This window comes from Nerophis ophidion, linkage group LG07 (assembly GCF_033978795.1).
Source record: "Nerophis ophidion isolate RoL-2023_Sa linkage group LG07, RoL_Noph_v1.0, whole genome shotgun sequence".
Taxonomy (NCBI): Eukaryota; Metazoa; Chordata; class Actinopteri; order Syngnathiformes; family Syngnathidae; genus Nerophis; species Nerophis ophidion.
The window spans coordinates 14,560,546-14,583,516 of record NC_084617.1 but is presented as its reverse complement, the minus strand read 5'-3'; the positions used below and the strand labels follow the sequence as shown (position 1 = coordinate 14,583,516).

Genomic DNA, 22,971 nt, shown 5'->3' with positions numbered 1-22,971 from the left:
GTGTATACGTGTATACATAAGTGTGTGTATACGTGTATACATTTGTGAGTGTGTATATGTGTGTTTATACGTGTGTGTGTTTGTGTATACATACCTGTGTGCGTGTGTATACGTGTATACATATGTGCATGTGTATACATACGTGTGTGTATACATATGTGTGTGTATATGTGTATACATACGTGTGTGCGTGTGTGTATATGTGTATACATATGTGCATGTGTATACATACGTGCGTGTGTATAAGTGTATACTTACGTGTGTACATGTATATGTGTATACCTCCGTGTATATGATTTTATACACGTGATAAAATATATGATATGTCTATGTGTATACACACATATACATATGTGTGTAGACACATATGTATACACACATATGTGTATACATATGTGTGTATGCATATCTGTGTATATACATACATGTGTATACATGCGTGTGTATAAGTGTATACATACTGAGTGTATACGTGTATGCATACATGTGTGTGTATACATACAGGTGTGTGAGTATAATGTATATATATGTATATATATATACATATATATAATATATATATATACGTATACACGTGTGTGTATATATATATGTACGTATATGTGTGTGTATATATGTGTGTACATGCATATCTATATATACGTCTATATGTAAGTTAATATGTGTATATACATGTATATACAGTAAATGCGTATATATGAAAACATTTATATGAATTCATTCAAAAGATGAATGAATGAATGAATCATTCGCACACAGAGACATATTTTGCACGCTATAAAAGTTTGTAAAAATAAAAGTTTGCAAACAGAGGGGTTTGTAAAAGGAGGTTGCACTGTATTTGGTTTCGTTTTGAAAGGTTGGCGTTGTCTTCGCAGGGCAGCACGATAGCTCGGCAGATGGGGGCCGTGGCGTACGTGGAGTGCACGTCCAAGGTGTCGGAGAACAGCGTGCGGGACGTCTTCCACGTCACCACGCTGGCGTCCGTGCGGCGGCCGCACAACCCGCAGCTGAAGCGCAGCAGCTCCCGCCGGGGGCTCAAACGGGCGTCTCAGCTCCCCCTCCCGCCGCTGCCCGCTCGGACTGAACCCATGGACCAAGCCCCCGTCCTCAGGAAGGACCGGGCCAAGAGCTGCGTGCTCATGTAGAGACCCCCCCAGCACCCCTCCCCACATAACTATTACTGTACATACAAATATATATACGCCAGAGGACGTCTATTTATTCAGTTTTTGTCGCTATTTTCATTTTTGCACTGTGAAAATATGTGTTTTTTTGGTGTCAAAACGAGGACAAAAGCACACTGTGATTGTGGAGGTGTTCACTGCAAAAGTGACGATGATTGTCCTGCTGCGTCTTTGTTTAAGAAAAAAAAAAGGCGAGTGACTGAATGGAGCTTTATATATGAGGGGCCGTTAGGGTCATTATTCAGAATTACTTCTTACACACACTACTGAAACACTCTTATAAACACTACTGAAATGCTCTTAAGAGCATTTAGTAGTGTGTGTGAGAGCATTTCAGTAGTGTGTGTGAGAGCATTTCAGTCGTGTGTGTGAGAGCATTTCAGTCGTGTGTGTGAGAGCATTTCAGTAGTGTGTGTGAGAGCATTTCAGTCGTGTATGTGAGAGCATTTCAGTAGTGTGTATGAGTGTTTCAGTAGTGTGTGTGAGAGAAAAACATTTCAGCTGTTTATGTGAGAGCCTTTCAGTAGTGTATGTAAGAGGTGATTCTGAATAATGTCCCTAACAGCCCCTCATATTTATATGTCTGTTTGTTTATGAAGTGCCCACATGGCTCCCACAAGTGCAATGTTGAGACAAAAACAAACACGTCTGCTTGTGTTTGAATGCCGTCTCTGTGGAAAATGAAGTCCAATGTACTTTTTTTTATTTTATTTTTTTTTTTTTTTGCAGCCAGTCCTCAGTCCCCACCAATGTTGGAAATAAAGCACCTGCATATGGCAAAGCTAATCAAAACTTCCTGGCTGCTCTTTTTTTTTTTTCTACTCCGATTCCATTGCAGGATGAGCAACTCTCGTCCCGTAAAAATTATATTTATGTATTGTAAGTTTTGTTTAGAGTGCAGTGGAAAAATGTTCCACACATAACTAAAAATCTTTCTCCAAAGCGAAAATTATAACTTTAATTGCAATACCACAATGTTCCACAAGAGGTGCCAGTGACACAGGCAACTAGTATTGTAAGTTCAGACTTTTTTTTATTTTCTCACATATTACTACTTTTTTACTACTTTGTCATAGCATTACAAACTATTTGGACTTATATCTGATTTTTTTGTCATACATAACTTTTCTCGCAACATTATGACGTATCTCCAAAAAAATGTGAGAAAATGTGAACTTTTTTCGATGTGACTTATTAATCAAAATGTTAAATTTTTCTGTTTCAACAAACTAGCTTTTATCCTAAAATGACTTATTATATTGTTATATTTTTTTCAAAAATTCGGACATGAAAAATCGTGTTATAATTGGAGAACGTAGCACTCACTTTAATTGCAATACCAAAATGTTCCACAAGAGGTGCCAGTGACACAGGCAACTTGTAAGTTCATCCATCCATCCATTTCCTACCGCTTATTCCCTTTTGGGGTTGCAGAATTTTCTTATTTTCTCACATACTACAACTTTTTTACTACTTTGTCATAGAATTACAAACTTTGACCTTTTTCGGATTTTTATCTCATACAAAACTTTTCTCGCAACATTATGACGTATCTCCAAAAACAAATTTTCTGGTAAAATGTCAACTTTTTTCAATGTGACTTATTAAATTTGTCTCAAAATGTTTTTAACATTTTTCTGTTTCAACAAACTAAATATTATCCTAAAATAACTTCTTATATTGTTACATTTTTTTAAAATTCTGACATGAAAAATCTTTTTATAATTGAAAAACTTAGCGCTCCCTTTAGATGCAATACCACAATGTTCCACAAGAGGTGCCAGTGACACAGGCAACTAGTATTGTAAGTCCAGACTTTTTTTATTTTCTCACATATTACAACTTTTTTACTACTTTGTCATAGCATTACAAACTTTGTGTCCAAAATATTATTTAGACTTCTTTCGGATTTTTCTCTCATACATGACATTTCTCGCAACATTTTGACGTATCGACTCCCAAAAAATTCTGGTAAAATGTCAACTTTTTGATGTGACTTATTAACTTTTTCTCAAAATGTTACATTTTTCTGTTTCAAAAAACTAGCTTTTATCCTAAAATTACTTCTTATATTGTTATATATTTTTTTTCAAAAATTGTGACATGAGAAATCTTTTTATAATAGAAAAACATAGCGCTCCCTTTAATTGCAATACCATAATGTTCCACAAGAGGTGCCAGTGACACAGGCAACTAGTATTGTAAGTTCAGACTTTTTTTTATTTTCTCACATATTACAACTTTTTTACTACTTTGTCATAGCATTACAAACTTTGTGTCCAAAATATTATTTAGACTTCTTTCGGATTTTTCTCTCATACATGACATTTCTCGCAACATTATGACGTATCTCCCCCCAAAAAATTCTGGTAACATGTCAACTTTTTGATGTGACTTATTAACTTTTTCTCAAAATGTTAAATTTTTATGTTTCAAAAAACTAGCTTTTATCCTAAAATTACTTCTTATATTGTTATATATTTTTTTCAAAAATTGTGACATGAGAAATCTTTTTATAATAGAAAAACATAGCGCTCCCTTTAATTGCAATAACATAATGTTCCACAAGAGGTGCCAGTGACACAGGCAACTAGTATTGTAAGTTCAGACTTTTTTTATTTTCTCACATATTACAACTTTTTTACTACTTTGTCATAGCATTACAAACTTTGTGTCCAAAATATTAATTTGACCTATTTTGTATTTTTCTCTCATAAATAACTTTTCTCGCAACATTATGAAACATCTCCAAAAAATGTTGTGGTAAAACAAGAGGTGCCAGTGACCTACAACTAGAATTTCTTGTGAATTAAATTTTTTTTTTCATAATGCAAGTGTGGAGGGAGATGTGGCCAGCGCGTTTGCAGGAGCAAAGGTCACCGCCGCTGTCCGTGGTGCTGAAGACGAGCACCATAGGGGCATGTGCTGAGAGCGCGACACAGCTGGCAGGTGATTAGATTTCACAGGTGGTACGTGTTAATCTGATCATCTGTTGTCTTGAACAGTGAGCGGCCGGGTGCAGGAGGGAGAGGATACGGAGGTGGCCGCAAAGTTACGTCCTGTCGGAAAGAAAAACGGAAAGGAAAGTCCATGGACAATAAAACATTGAGAAACTGCAAGCTTGGCTACTGGGAAGTTGATAATAGTGGAACGGATAAGAAGCGACATCCACAGCAAGTTTTTTTCAAATATTACAATTTTTATCACAACTACTTTTTCTCTGAAAATGTTTATTTTTCTTGTATTTGCGACTTTTTTCTGTTTTATCATAAAATTCTGACCTTTTATTTTTTTCATATCACAAGTTACTTTCTCACACATTAAGATTTTTTTCACAGCACAACTTTTCCTTCTGAAAATACGTCATTTTCATCCTAATTTTAAACTTTTAAAAAAAATGTATATATATATTTTACGATCGATGTTTTTTGTAAAAATGTGGCTTTGTCTGTCATTACAAACTTTTTTTTAAGAATCTTACATTTTCCTCGTAAATTCTATTCTACTCTACATCATGACGTTTTCCGTATTTTTCTCACATATATTACAACTTTTCTCATTACATGTATTCCGTCCCAAAAATGTTCTCGGAAATGTTCAACTTTTTTAATGTGACTTGTGAGAAACTTAGCACTCCTTTTAATTGCAGTACCACAATGTTCCACAAGAGGTGCCAGTGACACACAACTAGAATTTCGTGTGAATTCTGACTTTTTTTCAAGATTTATTTTCCATCCATCCATTTTCTACCGCTTATTCCCTTTTGGGGTCGCGGGGGGCGCTGGCGGCTATCTCAGCTACAATCGGGCGGAAGGCGGGGTACACCCTGGACAAGTCGCCACCTCATCGCAGGGCCAACACAGATAGACAGACAACATTCACACTCACATTCTCACACATTTAGAATTTTTTCACAACACAACTTTTCCGTCTGAAATACATTTTTTATCATAATTTAGTACTTTTTTAAAGGGATTAATTTATCCTTTACAGCTATTTTTTTGTAAAATTCTGACTTTGTCCCTCATTACAAACTTTTTGTAAGAATATTACTTTTTCCTCGTAAATTCTATTCAACATGACGTTTTTCGTATTTTTCTCAAGTAACATGACTTTTGTCCAACTTTTTTGATGCGACTTTTGAGAAACCTAGCACTCCCTTCAATTGCAATACCACAATGTTCCAGTGACACACAACTAGAATTTTTTGTGAATTCAGACTTTTTTTTTCATTATATTGCAAGTTTTTTTCAAACATTACAATTTTTATCACAACTACTTTTCTCTCTGAAAATGTGTACTTTTCTTGCAATTAAGACTTTTTTTCTGTAACTTATCTATTTTATTGTAAAATTCTGACCTCTTCTTTTTTTCATATTACAAGTTATTTTCTCACACATTAAGAATTTTTTTCACAGCACAACTTTTCCTTCTGAAAGCACGTCTTTTTCATTATAATTTTGAACTCTTTTTTAAAAAATGTTTATGTTACGATCCAAGTTTTTTGTAAAATTCTGACTTTGTCTCTCATGTCAAACTTTTTTGTAAGAATCTTACATTTGCCTCGTAAATTCTATTCAACATCATGACGTTTTTCGTATTTTTCTCACATACATTACAACTTTTCTCGTTACGTGTATTCCGTCCCAAAAATGTTCTTGGAAAATTTCAACTTTTTTAATGTGACTTTTAAGAAACTCAGCGCTCCTTTTAATTGCAATACCACAATGTTCCACAAGAGGTGCCAGTGACACACAATTAGTATTTCTTGTGATTTACTTTTTTCATATTACAAGTTATTTTCTCACACATTAAGACGTTTTTCACAACACAACGTTTCCTTCTGAAATTAAGTTTTCATCATAATTTAGAACTTTTTAAATTAATTTTTTACAATCCGTTTTTTTTTTATTCTGACTTTGCCCCTCATTACAAACTTTTTGTAAGAATAATACTTTTTCCTCGTAAATTCTATTCAACATGACGTTTTTCATATTTTTCTCAAGTAACTTTTTTGATGCGACTTTTGAGAAACTTAGCACTCCCTTCAATTGCAATACCACATTGTTCCACCAGAGGTGCCAGTGACACACAACTAGAATTTCTTGTGAATTCTTTTTTTTTTCAAACATTACAATTTTTATCACAACTACTTTTTCTCTGAACATTTTTCTTTTTTTTCTTGTAATTACGACTTTTTTCTGTAACTTAACTATTTTATTATAAAATTCTGACCTTTTTTTTTAATATTACAATTTATTTTCTCACACATTAAGATTTTTTCACAGCACAACTTTTCCTTTTGAAAATAAGTCCTTTTCATCATAACTTTGAACTGTTTTTATTTATTTGTTATTTTATGGTCCAAGTTTTTGGTAAAATTCTGGCTTTTTCTCTCATTACAATCCTTTTGTAAAAATATTAATTATTCCTCGTAAATTCTGTTCAACATCATGACGTTTTTCGTATTTTTCTCACATACATTACAAGTTTTCTTGTAACATGACTTATGTCCGAAAAATGTTGTCGGAAAATCTCAACTTTTTTGATGTGACTTTTGAGAAACTTAGTGCTCCTTTTAACTGCAATACGACAATGTTCCACAAGAGGTGCCAGTGACAGACACAACTAGAATTTCTTGTATATTCTGACTCTCTTTTTTTTAAAATAATGTATCCATCCATCCATCCATTTTCTACTGCTTATTCCCTTTGGGGTCGCGGGGGGCGCTGGTGCCTATCTCAGCTACAATCGGGCGGAAGGCGGGGTATGTTTTTTTCAAACATTACAATTTGTATCACAACCACTTTTCTCTTCTTGGAATTACGACTTTTTTTCTGTAACTTTTCTATTTTATCGTATAATTCTGACCTTGTCACTACATTACAAACTTTTCCCCCAAATATTACTTTTTTTCCGTAAAATCTGTCCATTCAACAGTACGTTTTTTATATATATTTTTCTGTCATATATTACGACTTTTCCTGCAGCATTTTGACATTTTCAAAAATCCAAAAACATGTCCTTTTCTGGTGATCACAACTTTCTCTTGGCATTATGACCTATCTTCCAAAAATGTCGTAAAAACTTGACTAAATCTCAAAGTTACTCTTTTTTTCCCACCCGGAAAATTCTGAATTTTATCATCATTACTTTTATCTTAACATGACTTTTCAATTTACCTACGACTTTTTTCTTCTAAAATTGTGCTTCTTTTCTTAAACGTTCCGTTTGTTGATTTGCTCTACGACTTTTCTCAGAGCACAAATTTCTTCTCCGAAAAGTTGTGTTTTGACTCGTTTTCTCATCACATTGCAACTTCTTCCGTTTCTCATAAAAATCTGACTCTTTGTTGTAACATTTCTCCAAGGGCAGTTTTTTTTCCCAGTAAAATGTTTTATTTGTTTACTTCTTTACATTTGCACGTTTTACAAGAAAGAAATGTTTTTTTTCTCATAAAGTCACTTTTTTGTAATAATTTTTTTGTACTTGAATAACAACATTCGCTGTACAGAATTTTATTCTTATGACTTATTTAGAAACTGTAGAGGTTGCCCTCTGGTGGGTTCTCCTGCCCACCACACACTGGCACGAGAGCCCAATATTCTGGATTTAATAATGTTTTATTGAGTCCGATCTGTAGCAAACGCACTCGGCTTTTCAGCCTCAGTCTCTCTTGCTGCTCTGTTCTGCTCTCCAGCGTGGTTTTCTCTCTCTCCAACTCCAACAATGTGTCTCGGCCCGGCTGCTGCTAATAAGAAATTTTAGTTCTGTCTGTCACTGGCACCTCTTGTGGAACATTGTGGTATTCCAATTAAGGGGAGTATTAAGTTTCTCAAAAGTCACATCAAAAAAGTTGAAATTTTCGATCACATTTTTTGGACATAAGTCATGTTACGAGAGAAAATTATGAAAAAGTCATATTGTTAGAAAAAAAATTACGAGGGAAAAGTAATTTACTTACAAAAAGTTTGTAATGATAGACAACCGGTGATTAGACAACCAGTCCCAGCTGGGCAATCTACTCACCCGGCAGGCCCGCAGACCACGCTCCCCTCCACATAAACTATTTCAACTTATATACTCTATTTTATGCCGGATGTCCTTAGATGAAAACAATCAATAATATCCATCCATCCATTTTCTACCGCTAATCCCCTCTGGGGTCGCGGGGGGCGCTGGTGCCTATCTCAGCTACAATCGAGCGGAAGGCAGCATACACCCTGGACAAGTCGCCACCCCATCGCAGTCAATAATATCTAACAATCAATAAAATACTTTCAGCAATGGAAGCCTTTAAAAGAACAGATGTTAGCGTTTTGTGTCATTTAACTGTAAGTGGGATTTTTAATAATTTTCATGCCGAGTCAAAATAACAAATAAAAAATGTAAAAATGTTTTGTTAATGTTTTATCAATGATTATTAAAACGTCATTGAGGCGCTGTTGCTCACTAAATAGGGAAGCTTTTAAGGCGACAAAGCATCTAATCGCCAAAATCTGACATTCATTCCATTCACATTACAACAGGAAGTCCAGCCTCCAACTTTCTTTCTTTCTTTCCCTGCAGACCATCCCCTTGCCCAGTATACCAACGTGGATTAAAAAAATACCTTTTCGCGCTAAACCATTCTTGACTCCTGACTTCACCTCCCTTTGTTGCAGACGAGGTTGTGTGTTAAAGTCTAGTTGTGTCTGGACTCTGTCAGTCTACCTGGATGACCTGTAATGTTACATTATATAATATTTAACAACTTTTTCTGCTACTGTATGGCCCCTTTATATTGGCGTACATACAGTAGATCTATTATAGACCTTCTAGAAAATATAGTAAGGGTGCAAGTAGGAAAGCTTTACTAAGAAATAACACAAATTCAAGAGAATGTGAGAAAATGTCCAGAAAATAAACAAGATATTTCCCAAAGTGGCTGCTTTGACGGTATTAGATATATAGTAGTTAAAAATCCAGTTCAGTTTCAGATAATTGCATTTCAATGTTTTCGGTTTTCAGGGAAATTATTTGATAAAAGCCCTATAATTAATATATACTTTTTTTTTTATCCATCCATCCATCCATCCATCCATCTTCTCACGCTTATCCGAGGTCGGGTCGCGGGGGCAGCAGCCTAAGCAGGGAAGCCCAGACTTCCCTCTCTCCAGCCACTTCGTGTAGCTCTTCCCGGGGGACCCCGAGGCGTTCCCAGGCCAGCCGGGAGACATAGTCTTCCCAACGTGTCCTGGGTCTTCCCCGTGGCCTCCTACCGGTTGGACGTGCCCTAAACACCTCCCTCGGGAGGCGTTCGGGTGGCATCCTGACCAGATGCCCGAACCACCTCATCTGGCTCCTCTCGATGTGGAGGAGCAGCGGCTTTACTTTGAGCTCCTCCCAGATGACAGAGCTTCTCACCCTATCTCTAAGGGAGAGCCCCGCCACACGGCGGAGGAAACTCATTTCGGCCGCTTGTACCCGTGATCTTATCCTTTCGGTCATGACCCAAAGCTCATGACCATAGGTGAGGATGGGAACGTAGATCGACCGGTAAATTGAGAGCCTTGCCTTCCGGCTCAGCTCCTTCTTCACCACAACAGATCGGTACAACGTCTGCATTACTGAAGACGCCGCACCGATCCGCCTGTCGATCTCACGATCCACTCTTCCCCCACTCGTGAACAAGACTCCTAGGTACTTGAACTCCTCCACTTGGGGCAGGGTCTCCTGCCCAACCCGGAGATGGAACGCCACCCTTTTCCGGGAGAGAACCATGGACTCGGATTTGGAGGTGCTGATTCTCATTCCGGCCGCTTCACACTCGGCTGCGAACCGATCCAGTTTTTTTATGTAAAAATTTAAAATATTGTCACTTTTGTTTTTTGTTTTTACTGCTTTTATTGCGTTTTGAGCAAATTAAAAAATGCAAAACTAAAACAATTACAAAGATAAAACTGCTAACTGTTGATTGACACTGTCAGATTTTTTTTTTTTTTTTAGTTTAGATTTTTATCATGGCTGCATTTTGCAAAGATGGTGATTCTAATATTTTGACCCCCGTTTGGGGACAGATCCCAGATGTCCCAAAAACAAACAAAAATACTTGAACCCCCCCTCCACAATAAGAAAGTCCACAAGCGAAGGGAGGGCAGAGGGAGGCCACGGTGGAGGGTCGCCAGGTTGTGTGTCCCCGAATCCACTGAGGACAAGTAAGGTGGCGGCGGCGGCGGATGGAAAGCCGCTGCCGCAAAAGTCTTGGTGAGCGACCTCGAAGAGGCCACGTCGATGGCCGCCGAGAAGTTGGGGTGCGTGGCGCCAAAAGTTGAGCAGCCTTAGAGTTCTTAGACAAAGTCTTAAGTTTGGTTGCTGTTTGTGCCACTGGTGTCCATGTACTGACCCCTGAGAAGGCCGACTGCAGGACCCAGATTGCTGCTTGCGCAGCAGGCCAGCTCGCAGATGCTGAAACGTCATCATGAAGGCAGCATGTGGAGTGGTCATCGCCATAGAAGCAGGAGGTGGAGTCGTCGTCGCCGTGGAAGCTGGAGGCTGGAGCCGTCGTCGCCGTGGAAGCTGGAGGCTGGAGCCGTCGTCGCCGTGGAAGCTGGAGGCGGAGTCGTTGTTGCAGCGGAAGCAGGTGTGGATGCTGCAGCCGAAGAAGGCGGCGTCGTCGTTGAAGAAGCGGGGGGCAGAAGAGTCATCGTTGTCCTGGAAGCAGGTTCGGGTGCTGCAGCCGAAGAAAGCGGCGTCGTCGTGGATGCAGGCGTAGTGGTCGTTGAAGTGGAGGCAGGCGTAGTCGTCGTCGTTGGCGGCGCTGGTGTGGGTTCCAACCCCGGAGCAGGCGCTGGTGTGGGCTCCAGCCCAGGAGCAGGCGCTGGAGTGGGCTCCAGCCCCGGAGCAGGCGCTGGAGTGGGCTCCGGCCCCGGAGCAGGCGCTGGAGCGGGCTACAGCCCTGGAGCAGGCGCTGGAGTGGGCTCCAGGCTCGGAACAGGCACTGGAGTGGGCTCCAGGCAAGGGTCAAGTGCTGGTATAAAAACCAGGTGAGAATCAGATGCTGGCGTGAGAACCAGGCTTGAGTCAGGTGCTGGCATGAGAACCGGGCTTGAATCGGGTGCTGGTGCGAAAACCAGGCTTTAGTCAGGTGCTGGTGTGAAAACCAGGCCTGAGTCGGATGCTGGTGCGGAAACCAGGCTAGGGCTGGGACTAGTTACAGGTGCTAGTCGAGGTGCAGGTGGAGGCGGCCTAGCGGTGGAGGAGGACGTGTTGGAGGTTGTGGCTTAGCGTGTCGAAAAACCGGTGGAGGGAGTCTACGAGGAGGTGATTTAAGTTTGGCAGGCCGGAAAACCGGTGGAGGAGCACATGCAGGAAGTTGCGGCTTAGTAGGTGGAAAAATTGGTAGTGGAGGTCTAGGAGGAAGTAGCGGTTTAACGGGCCGAAAGACCGGTAAGGGTGGCCTGCGTGAAGGTTGCGGCTTGGCTGAGCGCAGCTGTGCTACCTCCATAGCAGAGCTACCAGACGTGGGCGGGGTTTGAGACCTTAGGGACGGAGTCAAAAATGCAGGAGAATGTGGTAGATCTGATCTACACTTAGCAAAAATGTCCTGATAATATTTTATTTTATTATTAACGTTAAGGTCATTACAAAGTTGCTGAGAGGGAGAGTCTTCAAAAAAAAATTCATCGTTGATGATGTCATCAACAATGGGCGGGATTGAGTCGCCGGGGGCGTCGGCGAAATGACGTCATCCGCGCCGGTCTCTAGCAGAGATTTAACCCAGTCTGTGAAACTATTTGCAAAGTGTGCGATGGGATCACCAAACAATTGTGGAGGGGAATCTTGTACTGACTGTTGTTGGCTGCGTTCAAGAGGACGAAGACGTGGAGTGGAAGAGTCACTGTTGCGAGACGAAGCCATTCTCCGCGGCTTCCGCCTACGCTGACGAGTGCGAGCGCTTTGGGATGGGAACTCACCGGACCAGGAGGCATCGATCGGGACCAGGTAACCATCCGGGCCCCACATCATGTTGTCATCTGGCTCGCATTGGCGAGTTTCAGCCTCTAACGCTCGGAGTACCATCCACGTGCTTTCGTCGAAGACGTCCTCGTGGCTGCCGGACGCGAAGGACATTTTCAATGCTGGGTTCCTACTGTAACGGCTGGTTGGCATAGCGATGCCGGGTTTGTTCCTCCAAGGATGCGTCAGCAAGAACACAGCAAAAGTAAATAAATAAATGGGTTGTACTTGTATAGCGCTTTTTTACCTTCAAGGTACTCAAAGCGGGGCTTCACGGTGGCAGAGGGGTTAGTGCGTCTGCCTCACAATACGAAGGTCCTGCAGTCCTGGGTTCAAATCCAGGCTCGGGATCTTTCTGTGTGGAGATTGCATGTTCTCCCCGTGAATGCGTGGGTTCCCTCCGGGTACTCCGGCTTCCTCCCACTTCCAAAGACATGCACCTGGGGATAGGTTGATTGGCAACACTAAATTGGCCCTAGTGTGTGAATGCGAGTGTGAATGTTGTTTGTCTATCTGTGTTGGCCCTGCGATGAGGTGGCGACTTGTCCAGGGTGTACCCCGCCTTCCGCCCGATTGTAGCTGAGATAGGCGCCAGCGCCCCCCGCGACCCTGAAAGGGAAAAAGCGGTAGAAAATGGATGGATGGGATGGTACTCAAAGCGCTTTGACACTATTTCCACATTTACCCATTCACACACACATTCACACACTGATGGAGGGAGCTGCCATGCAAGGCGCCAACCAGCACCCATCAGGAGCAAGGGTGAAGTGTCTTGCTCAGGACACAACGGACGTGACGAGGTTGGTACAAGGTGGGGATTGAACCAGGGACCCTTGGGTTGCGCACAGCCACTCTTCCACTGTGCCAGAGGATTTATTTAAGTAACAAAAGTAGCTAAGGAACAAAAACACTGGTGCTAAGCAGAAAGGTAAACAAAGGACGCTAACGTGGAAGGTAGGAATACAAACAGAAAAACTCAAAACTTGGCACGAAGGCACACAAAAGGGAAAACAAACCATTAGCATGAGAGCTAGAATAAAACAATGGTGTAGCGTGTAAGTTAGCGAGAATATACATACTAGAATAGTCGTCACTGTTTCACAAAGGCAAATTAGGAACCCAGATCGAACTAACAAAAGGGGCGAGCTTAAATAAGGGAGTAATCACAAGAAACAGGTGTGCGGGAACCGAGAGTAGCAGGTGAAACTAATAAGAAACCATGGAAACAGACTAAACAGGAACTAAGCAGTCAAACGACAGAGAGTGATACAAAACAAGGGAAACAAAGCAACAATATGTGAAGATCCGAGCAGCGGATCGCAACAGTTTGTAAGGTAATTACAAAAGTTACAATTTTACAAAACAAACATTAGAGAAAAAAACTCAAATTGATTAGAAAATTAATAGTGTTATGTGTATATATATATATATATATATATATATATATATATATATATATATATATATATATATATATATATTAGTATAAAGTAATTGTATTAAAAAAAATGAATGTGAATTTATGAGAAAATGTAACATTTTGAGGGGAAAAATTCAGAAGATGACAAAATTTTGAATTTTACAAAAAAAAGTTATGAGAAAAAAATTACATTTTTACGAGAAACAGAATTGTGTTATTAGAAAAAGTGTTACCTAAGAAAAAAAATTGCAGTAAAAAAAAATCACAATAAAGAACTGAATTAGAATTCACCAACAACAAAACATGTATATTCATGACAAAAAGTATAGTTGGGTTATGAGAAAAGTCATAACTTGTAAAAAAAAAAAAAAAAAAAAAAAAGTCAGAATTGAGAAAAAAAGTTTCTAAGATAATGATAAAAGTTCAAATTTTACAAAACAAAAAAAGTTATATTTACAAGAAAAACAATTGCGTTGTAAGAAAATTTTAAGATATGATACATTTTTCAAGTCATTTCATCAAAATCAATTGTTTGAATTTGTAGGGAAAAAAAGTAACATTTTGAGGAAAAATTCCAAACGTAAAGACGAGTTTGAAATTTACAAAAAAGTTACGAAAACAAATCTTATTCACGACAAAAAAACTGTTAAAATGTTTGTACAACAATAGAGCATTATTTCACAATACTAAAACTTTATTTCTAAATAGAATACACGGACAAAAGTGACATAAAATTAGCATTAGCGTAATCTAGCCTGAAATGAGAAGGCCTAAATTGCCACAACTGAATATTTTGGGACTATTTGTAATAAAAAAGCGTATATTCTCTCTCGTGACTTCTCGGCCGCGAGGATTCTTCTTCGTCTTTCCTCCTGCTGGTTGGAAAAAGTCCGCTGTTCAAGACTGACTGTGTGTGTTTTTTCTTTGACAGCTCCAAATTAGCCTGTGCAGACACACTGACGTCATGGCAACCGTGCTGGCGAGGCCTGGGAATGTTAATGAGCTGCCTGGTGCTGGCGGTTACCTGGCAGGAGTCAGCGCCTCCACGCCAGTCGGTAGGGAGACCCAACCTGGCCGCTTCATTAGGTACACCTGCACCATCAAAATAGGCTCAGATACCAGTATATATTTAAATCCATACATTTTATTACAATTTTAATTCTCTGTTTGGATTGACTTAGTCAAATTACTTCAACAATAAGCATGATAAACAATATACATTAATAATACCTCTGAGAGTTTTAATATTTGCTTTCTATTATTATTTTTTTCTTAAATAAAATATTGTATTTATTTACATGTTCCTACATTTTTCAGTTGATCCCCCCAGCCATTTAACAACAAAAAATAATAATGATACCACTGAGAGTACTAATATTGTTTTTTAATATTTTTATTATTATTATTATTATTAATATTGATATTGTTATTATTGCATAATACATTTATTTACATTTTCCTAAATCTTTCATTTGAACCCACTGTTTTTTTTTCTTTTTTACTCATTTAAAAAATAAAAAATATATATAATAATACTGACAATGTGTTTGCTATTATTGTTATTATTTTCACTATAATTATTATTATTAGTAGTAGTAGTAGTAGTATTAGTAGTAGTATTGCATAATTAATTTATTTAAATGTTTGTATATTTTATTTACCCATGATTAACAATAAAATACCAATAATAATAATAATACGACTAACAATGTGAATATTTGATTACTAATATTGTTATTATTATGATATTTTTATGACCTAATTTATTTGAAATTTCCTACATTTTTTAGTTGAACCCACTGGCAATTTTTATTTTTACGCATGATTAACAATAAAATAAATAATAATAATACGACTCACAATGGTAATATTTGTTTGCTATTGTTGTTGTTGTTATTATTATTATTATTAGTAGTATTATTATTATTATTATTATTATTATTATTATTAAAGACATTTATTTAAATGTTCTTAGATTTTTTCAGTTGAATCCACTGCCATTTTTTTACCCATGATTAACAATACAAATAGTAATAATTATACAACTGAAAATTGTAATATTTATTTGCTGTTATTGTTATTATTATTATTATCCTACATTTTTCATCGAAACCACTGGCAATTTTTTTCCCCCGTAATTAACAATAAAATAATAATACAACTGACACAGATAATGATTGTTTGTTATTAATGATAATAATTGTTTGCTATTATTAATCATATCAGTATTATCATTACATAATACATTAATTTACATTTTCTTACATTTCTCAGTTGAACCCAGTGGCATTTTTATTCTCATTTTTTTTTAACCATAATTAACAAAATAATAATAATAACATTACGACTGACAATGGTAATATATGTTTGCTATTATTGTTATTATTATCATTATTATGATCATTATTATTATTATTCCATTATACATTTATTTAACTTTCCTACATTTTTCAGTTAAACCCAATTGCATTTTTTTTTAACAATTATTAACAATAAAATAGTAATAATACGACTGACATTGGTAATATTTGATTGCTATTATTGTTACTATTATTATTTATTTATTTGTAATACATAATACATTTATATGATTTTTCCCAAATGTTTCAGTTGAACCCACTGCCCACAAAATAATAATAGTAATATTATGACTATCAGGCTTGTCACTGACAGTTTGGTTATGTTTCGGTTTTCCTCTAAAATAATAATAATAATAGTATGACGGACAATGGTAATATTTGATTGCTATTATAGTTGTTGTATTATAATTATTATTGCATAATGCATTTATTTTAATATTCCTACATTTTTCAGCGGAATCCACCAGCATTTTTTTTTTACCCATGATTAACAATAAAATATCAATATGACTGACAATGATAATAATTGTTTGCTATTATTATCATTATGATTATTATTATTATTATTGTTGTTATTATTACATATTACATTTTCCTACATTTTTCGGATGATTTCACTGGCATTTTTATTTTTACCCATGATTAACAATAAAATAATAATAATTTGACCGACAATAGTAATATTTGTTTGCTATTATTGTTATTATTATTATCACATTATACATGTATTTAAATTTTCCTACATTTTTCAGTTGAACCCAACAGCATTTTTTTTACCCATGAACAATAAAATAATAATAATAATAATACGACTAACATTAGTAATATTTGATTACTATTATTGTTATTATTATTATTATATTATACATGTATTCAAATGTTCCTAAATTTTTCAGTTGAACCCGACGGCAATTTTTTTTTTACCCATGATTGACAATAAAATATTAATAATGATACGACTGACATTGGTAATATTTGATTGCTATTATTGTTACTATTATTATTATTTTTTTATTTTATTACATAAAACATTATTTGAATTTTCGTACATTTTTTTTTTTAACCCATGATTAACAGTAAAATAATTATAATAATGTGACTGTCAGGCTTTTCACTGACAGTTTGGTTATATTTGGGTTTTCCTCCGTGTTTGTGTTTATTTTATGTCAGCGCTCTTATTTTGATTCCACTTCCTGCATGTCTCTCTGAGCGCTCTTTTCCCTCACCTATCCCTGATTGGCAGCCTGGAACACCTGGTTGCAATTGCCAATCAGGCTACTGTTTATGCCTGCCTCGCCCTCCAGTCAGGGCTTGATGATTGTATCCTGTATAATGTCTCCCCTGCATTTTGACATCAAAGTCATATTTTCCTGCGCTACAACTGCAATCTCTGCATCTTGGGGTTGGTCACCAGCAGTTCCTCACAACGACTAACAATGGTAATATTTGTTTGCTATTGTTATTACTTTTTTTCCTCAAATAACAATACATTCATTTATATTTTCTTACATTTTTCTTTGAAATCCTGTGGAAATTTTTCAACCCATGATGGGTTTTACAAATTAAAATAGAACATTTTGATGGGCCTGCTATCTGTGCCCTGGACCTGCCGTACTTATTAGATGTTGTCGAGTGTCCGAATCTGTGAGTATTAAGTGTAATTGTACAAAAAAACAAAAAACAGTAGCATCTTTACATAAAAATGCTAACATTTAACATGTGTGCTAATGATAGCATGATAACAGTCAGCATGTTTCACATACCAAGTTATATAATTTAAAGGTGTATGGCAGCGTAAATAGAAGAAAAAAAAATGACAAGGATGGCGGAAGCGGGGATTGAACCTGGAACCCTTCAAGTTTCTGGCACGGTCACTCTACCAACAGAGCTATACCGCCCACTTTGAACCGATACTGTACAGATTCCCGCCACCTGGGAATCAACGCCGCTATTTGACACTATCAATTTTCGGTACTTTTGTGTGTTTTACTAAACATAAATTGTTTTTGATGATAAGACCTGGTGTATAGTATATGGTGTGTTTGATTGATTCAGTCATTTTTTTATGTTGCGCCATGGGCTCAGGAACACTTCAGAAAACCACTCAGTAACTACAGTTTGTCGGTACATCTGTAAGTGTAAGGTAAAACACTACTATGCGAAGCGAAAGCCATTTATCAACAACACCCAGAAACACCACCGGTTTCGCTGGGCTCGAGCTCAATGCAAAGTGTATAAATTGTTTTTGGAAACTGTGGACGTCGTGTCCTCCGAAATAGAGGAAATTAACCATCCGGATTGTTCGAGGCGCAAAGTTCAAAAGCAAGCTTTTGTGATGGTATGGGGGTGAATTGGTGCCCAAAGCATGGGTAACTTACACATCTGTGAAGGCACCATTAAAGAACTATTGAAACCCACTACTACAGACCACGCAGTCTGATAGTTTATACATCAATGATGAAATATTAACATTGCAACACATGCCATTACGGCCGGGATAGTTTACTAAATTGCAATTTAAAATTTTGCGCCGAAATATCTGACTGAAACGTCTCGGTATGACGACGCATGCACGTGACGTCACGGATTGTCGAGGACATTTTGTTCCAGCATCGTTCCCAGCTATTAGCTTGTCTGTTTTCATCGCATAATTCCACAGTATTTTGGACATCTGTGTTGCTGAACCTATTGCAATTCATTCAATGAACAATGGATACATCAAAGAAGAAAGCTGTATGTGGGAAGCGGTGTATTGCGGCCGGCTTTAGCAACACAAACACAGCCGGTGTTTCATTTTTTACATTCCAGAAAGATGACAGTCAAGCTTTACTATGGAACAGAGATGTCAAGCGAACACGGTTGGATTGGACCACACACACAAAGTACAGTGTATTGTGCAGCAATCATTTCGAAAGATCGTGTTTCGAAGAGGGTCCCTTGCGAAGGGCAGAGATGGGCATCGCCACCACCCGTCGACTGGTGCTGAAGAAAGGTGCGGGGCCGACCTTCAGGTTGTACAGGTACGACCATATAATCTCACTAAAACACTAGTAACACAATAAGCAGAGAAGGGATTTTCCAGAATGATCCTAGTAAATGTGTCTAATAACATCTGAATCGCTCCCACTGCCCTCGTTTTTTTTTCTAGTCCTTCACTCTCACTTTCCTCACCCACGAATCTTTCATCTTCGCTCAAATTAATGGGGAAATCGTCGCTTTCTCGGTCCGAATCGCTCTCGCTGCTGGTGGCCATGATTTTAAACAATGTTGAGATGTGAGGAGCTCCACAACCTGTGACGTCACGCGCACATCGTCTGCTACTTCCGGTACAGGCAAGGCTTTTTTATTAGCGACCAGAAGTTGCAAACTTTATCGTGGATGTTCTCGACTAAATCCTTTCAGCAAAAATATGGCAATATCTCGAAATGATCAAGTATGACACATAGAATGGACCTGCTATCCCCGTTTAAATGAGAAAATCTCATTTCAGTTGGCCTTTAATGCTGAAAGGTACATACAGGTTTTGGAGGAACATATGTTGCCATCCAAGCAACGTTATCATCGACGCCCCTGCTTATTTCAGCAAGACAATGCCAAGCCACGTGTTACAACAGCGTGGCTTCATAGTAAAAGTGTGCAGGTACTAGACTGGCCTGCCTTTAGGCCAGACAATGATTTGCAAAACCTTTTCAACCTATATTCAATTAAATAGACTGCAAAGACAAAATATTTTATGTTTGAACTGGTAAATTTTGTTTTTGCAAATATGAGCTCATTTGGAATGTGAGGCCTGCAGCATGTTTCATAAAAGCTCGCACAAGTGGCAAAAAAGACTGAGAAAGTTGAGGATTGCTCGTCAACCGTTTATTTGGAACATCCCACGGGTGAACAGGCTGATTGGGAACAGGTGGGTGCCATGATTGCGTATAAAGGCAGCTTCCATCAAATACTAAGTCATTCACAAACAAGGATGGAGGGAAGGTCACCACTTTGTGAACAAATGCGTGAGCAAATTGTTCAAGAGCAACATTTCACAATGAGATATTGCAAGGAATTTAGGGATTTCACCATCTACGGTTCGTAATATTATCAGAGAATCTAGAGCAATCACTGCACGTAAGCAGCAAGACTGAAAACTAACATTGAATGCCCCTGACAGTTAATCTCTCAGGTGGTACAGCATAAAAAAATCAATGTCAGTGTTTAAAGGATATCACCACATGGGCTCAGGAACACTTCAGAAAACCACTGTTAGTAACGACAGTTGGTCGCTACATCTGTAAGTGCAAGTTAAAACTCTACTACTGTTGTGAGTTCTCCTTGCCCACTGGGTGTGAGTTTTCCTTGCCTTTATGTGGGTTCTTCCGAGGATGTCGTAGTCATAGTGGTTTGTACAGTCCTTTGAGACATTTGTGATTTAGAGCTATATAAATAAACATTGATTGATTGATTGATGCAAAACAAAAGCCATTTATCAACAACACCCGGAAATGCCAATGGCTTCGCTAGCCCCGAGCTCATTTAAGATGGACTGATGCAAAGTGTAAAAGTGTTCTGTGGTCTAACTAGTCCACATTTCATATTGTTTTTGGAAACTGTGGATGTCGTGTCCTCGGGAACAAAGAGGAAAAGAACCATCCGGACTGTTGTATGCACAACCAGCGTCTGTGGCGGCATGGGGGTTGTATTAGTGCCCAAGGCATGGATAACTTACATATCTGTGACAGCACCATTAATTCTGAAAGGTACATACAGGTTTTGGAACAACATACATTGTCATCCAAGCAATGTCTTTTTCATGGACGCCCCTGCTTATTTCAGGAGGACAATGCCAAACGATGTGTTACAACATTGTACTTCATAGTAAAAGAGTGCGGGTACTAGACTGGCTTGCCTGTAGTCCAGATCTGTCTCCCATTGAAAATGTGTGGCGCTTTATGAAGCCTAAAATACTACAACAGAGACCCCGGACTGTTGAACAACTTAAGATGTACGTCAAGCAAGAATGGGACAGAATTCAAAGCTTTAAAAATGTCTCAGTTCTCAAACATTTACTGAGTGTTGTTAAAAGGAAAGGCCATGTAACACAGTGGTAAAAATGCCCCTGTGCTAACTTTTTTGCAATGTGTTGCTGCCATTCAATTCTAAGTTAATGATTATTTGCAACAAAAAATAAAGTTTTTTGTCTTTGCAGTCTATTCAATTGAATATAGGTTGAAAAGGATTTGCAAATCATTGTATTCTGTTTTTATTTACCATTCACACAACGTTCCATTTTCACTGGTTTTGGGGTTTGTACAATTTTGGGCTACTCTACCACGCCACTACTGTAGTTGTTGTGTAATCGTAACTAAAATCCAAACAATGTTCGCAATACTCTAAGATCCACACTCATATGACTGCTATTATTTGCGGAGGTGGGTAGTAACACGCTACATTTACTCCGTTACATCTACTTGAGTAACTTTTGGGATAAATTGTACTTCTAAGAATAGTTTTTATGCAACATGCTTTTACTTTTAATTAAGTATATTCATAGAGAAGAAACGCTACTATTACTCCGCTCCACTTATCTACATTCAGCTCGCTACTCGCTACTGTTTTTTATCGATCTGTTAATGTTTGTTTTGGTTTGTCACAGACCTTCAAAGTAGAATCTACGCATGCCTGCCTTTCACCAATCACATGCCGTCACTGGTGACGTTGGACCAATCAAACAGAGCCAGGCGGTCACATGACCCGACATAAACAAGTTGAAAAACTTATTGGGGTGTTACCATTTAGTGGTCAATTGTACGGATTATGTACTGTACTGTGCAATCTAATAATAAAAGTATCAATCAATCAAAAGTGTAAAGGAAAAAAGACACTTTTTATTTCAACCGTACTTCCCGTCAAAAGCCTAAAGACTGATCGCACAGTTCCTGTCTTCACAATAAAAGCGCCACTCCATCGCGCCTGCGCTATTAAAATAAGAGTCTCCGAAAGCTAGCGCAAACAAGCTAGCAAGCTACGGAGTTTACCGCCAATGTATTTCTTGTAAAGTGTATAAAAACGAATATGGAAGCTGGACAAATAAGATGCCAAAAACCGACGACTTTCACGTGGTATTAGACAGAAAGGATTAACTTTTTTTCTCCTCCATTTGAAAAGGTGGACATTATCAGCACTATACTGTCTGATTCCAATCAAAGCAAGTCATCAGAATCAGGTAATACACCAACTTATTTTCTTGTCTTCATGAAAGATAGGAATCTATGTGTTAAACATGCATGTATATTCATTAAAACATCTTTAACGTGAACAAAAACGGCAAAATAAATAAATATAAATCATATACTGTAAATATAAATGTGTATGTATATATGAGGTAGATCACCTTGACTTGGTCATTTATTAAGTAATTGATTAACGTTGCAAAACTTATTGGGGTGTTACCATTTAGTGGTCAATTGTACCAAATATGTACTGTACTGTGCAATCTACTAATACAAGTTTCAATCAATCAATCAATCAATCAATCAATCAATCAATCAATCAATCAATCAATCAATGCCTACTGAGCCTGTGGTGCTGTTAAGTTATTGTGGCTCAATTTGCCTTAATTTTTTGTTGTTGTAATGTATTATTATTTAATATATATTATTGTGTTAGTTGCTTAAGAGATATTCCTGGCTCTGAATTTGCTCATTGCTATTTTTTTATGTTTTTGTGCATTATTTGTTGCCGTCATCATTAAACAAACATGTTACTCATCAGTTACTCAGTACTTGAGAAATTTTTTCACAACATACTTTTTACTTTTACTCAAGTAAATATTTGGGTGACTACTCCTTACTTTTACTTGAGTAACACATCTTTAAAGTAACAATACTCTTACTTGAGTACAATTTCTGGCTATTCTACCCACCTCTGAATATTTGTCAGTGAGGAGCAAGAAACTAATCAATTCACCGTCCTGAATCCTGCTGAGTGCAGCTGGTGTCTTCCATGATCTCCCTGCTGG

General features: G+C 37.7%; 1 protein-coding gene across 1 annotated transcript in view; it reads left to right on the top strand.

Moving 5' to 3' along the window:
* The window catches only part of LOC133555927 (rho-related GTP-binding protein RhoN-like), an 86,820-nt gene extending 84,841 nt beyond the window's left edge, over nt 1-1,979 (top strand). Inside the window, exon 5 of the mRNA XM_061905399.1 lies at nt 879-1,979. Coding sequence (XP_061761383.1) covers nt 879-1,148 — 270 coding nt within the window. The 3' untranslated portion in view covers nt 1,149-1,979. The remainder of the gene's footprint in view (nt 1-878) is intronic.
* The last annotated feature ends 20,992 nt before the right edge of the window (nt 1,980-22,971 follow it).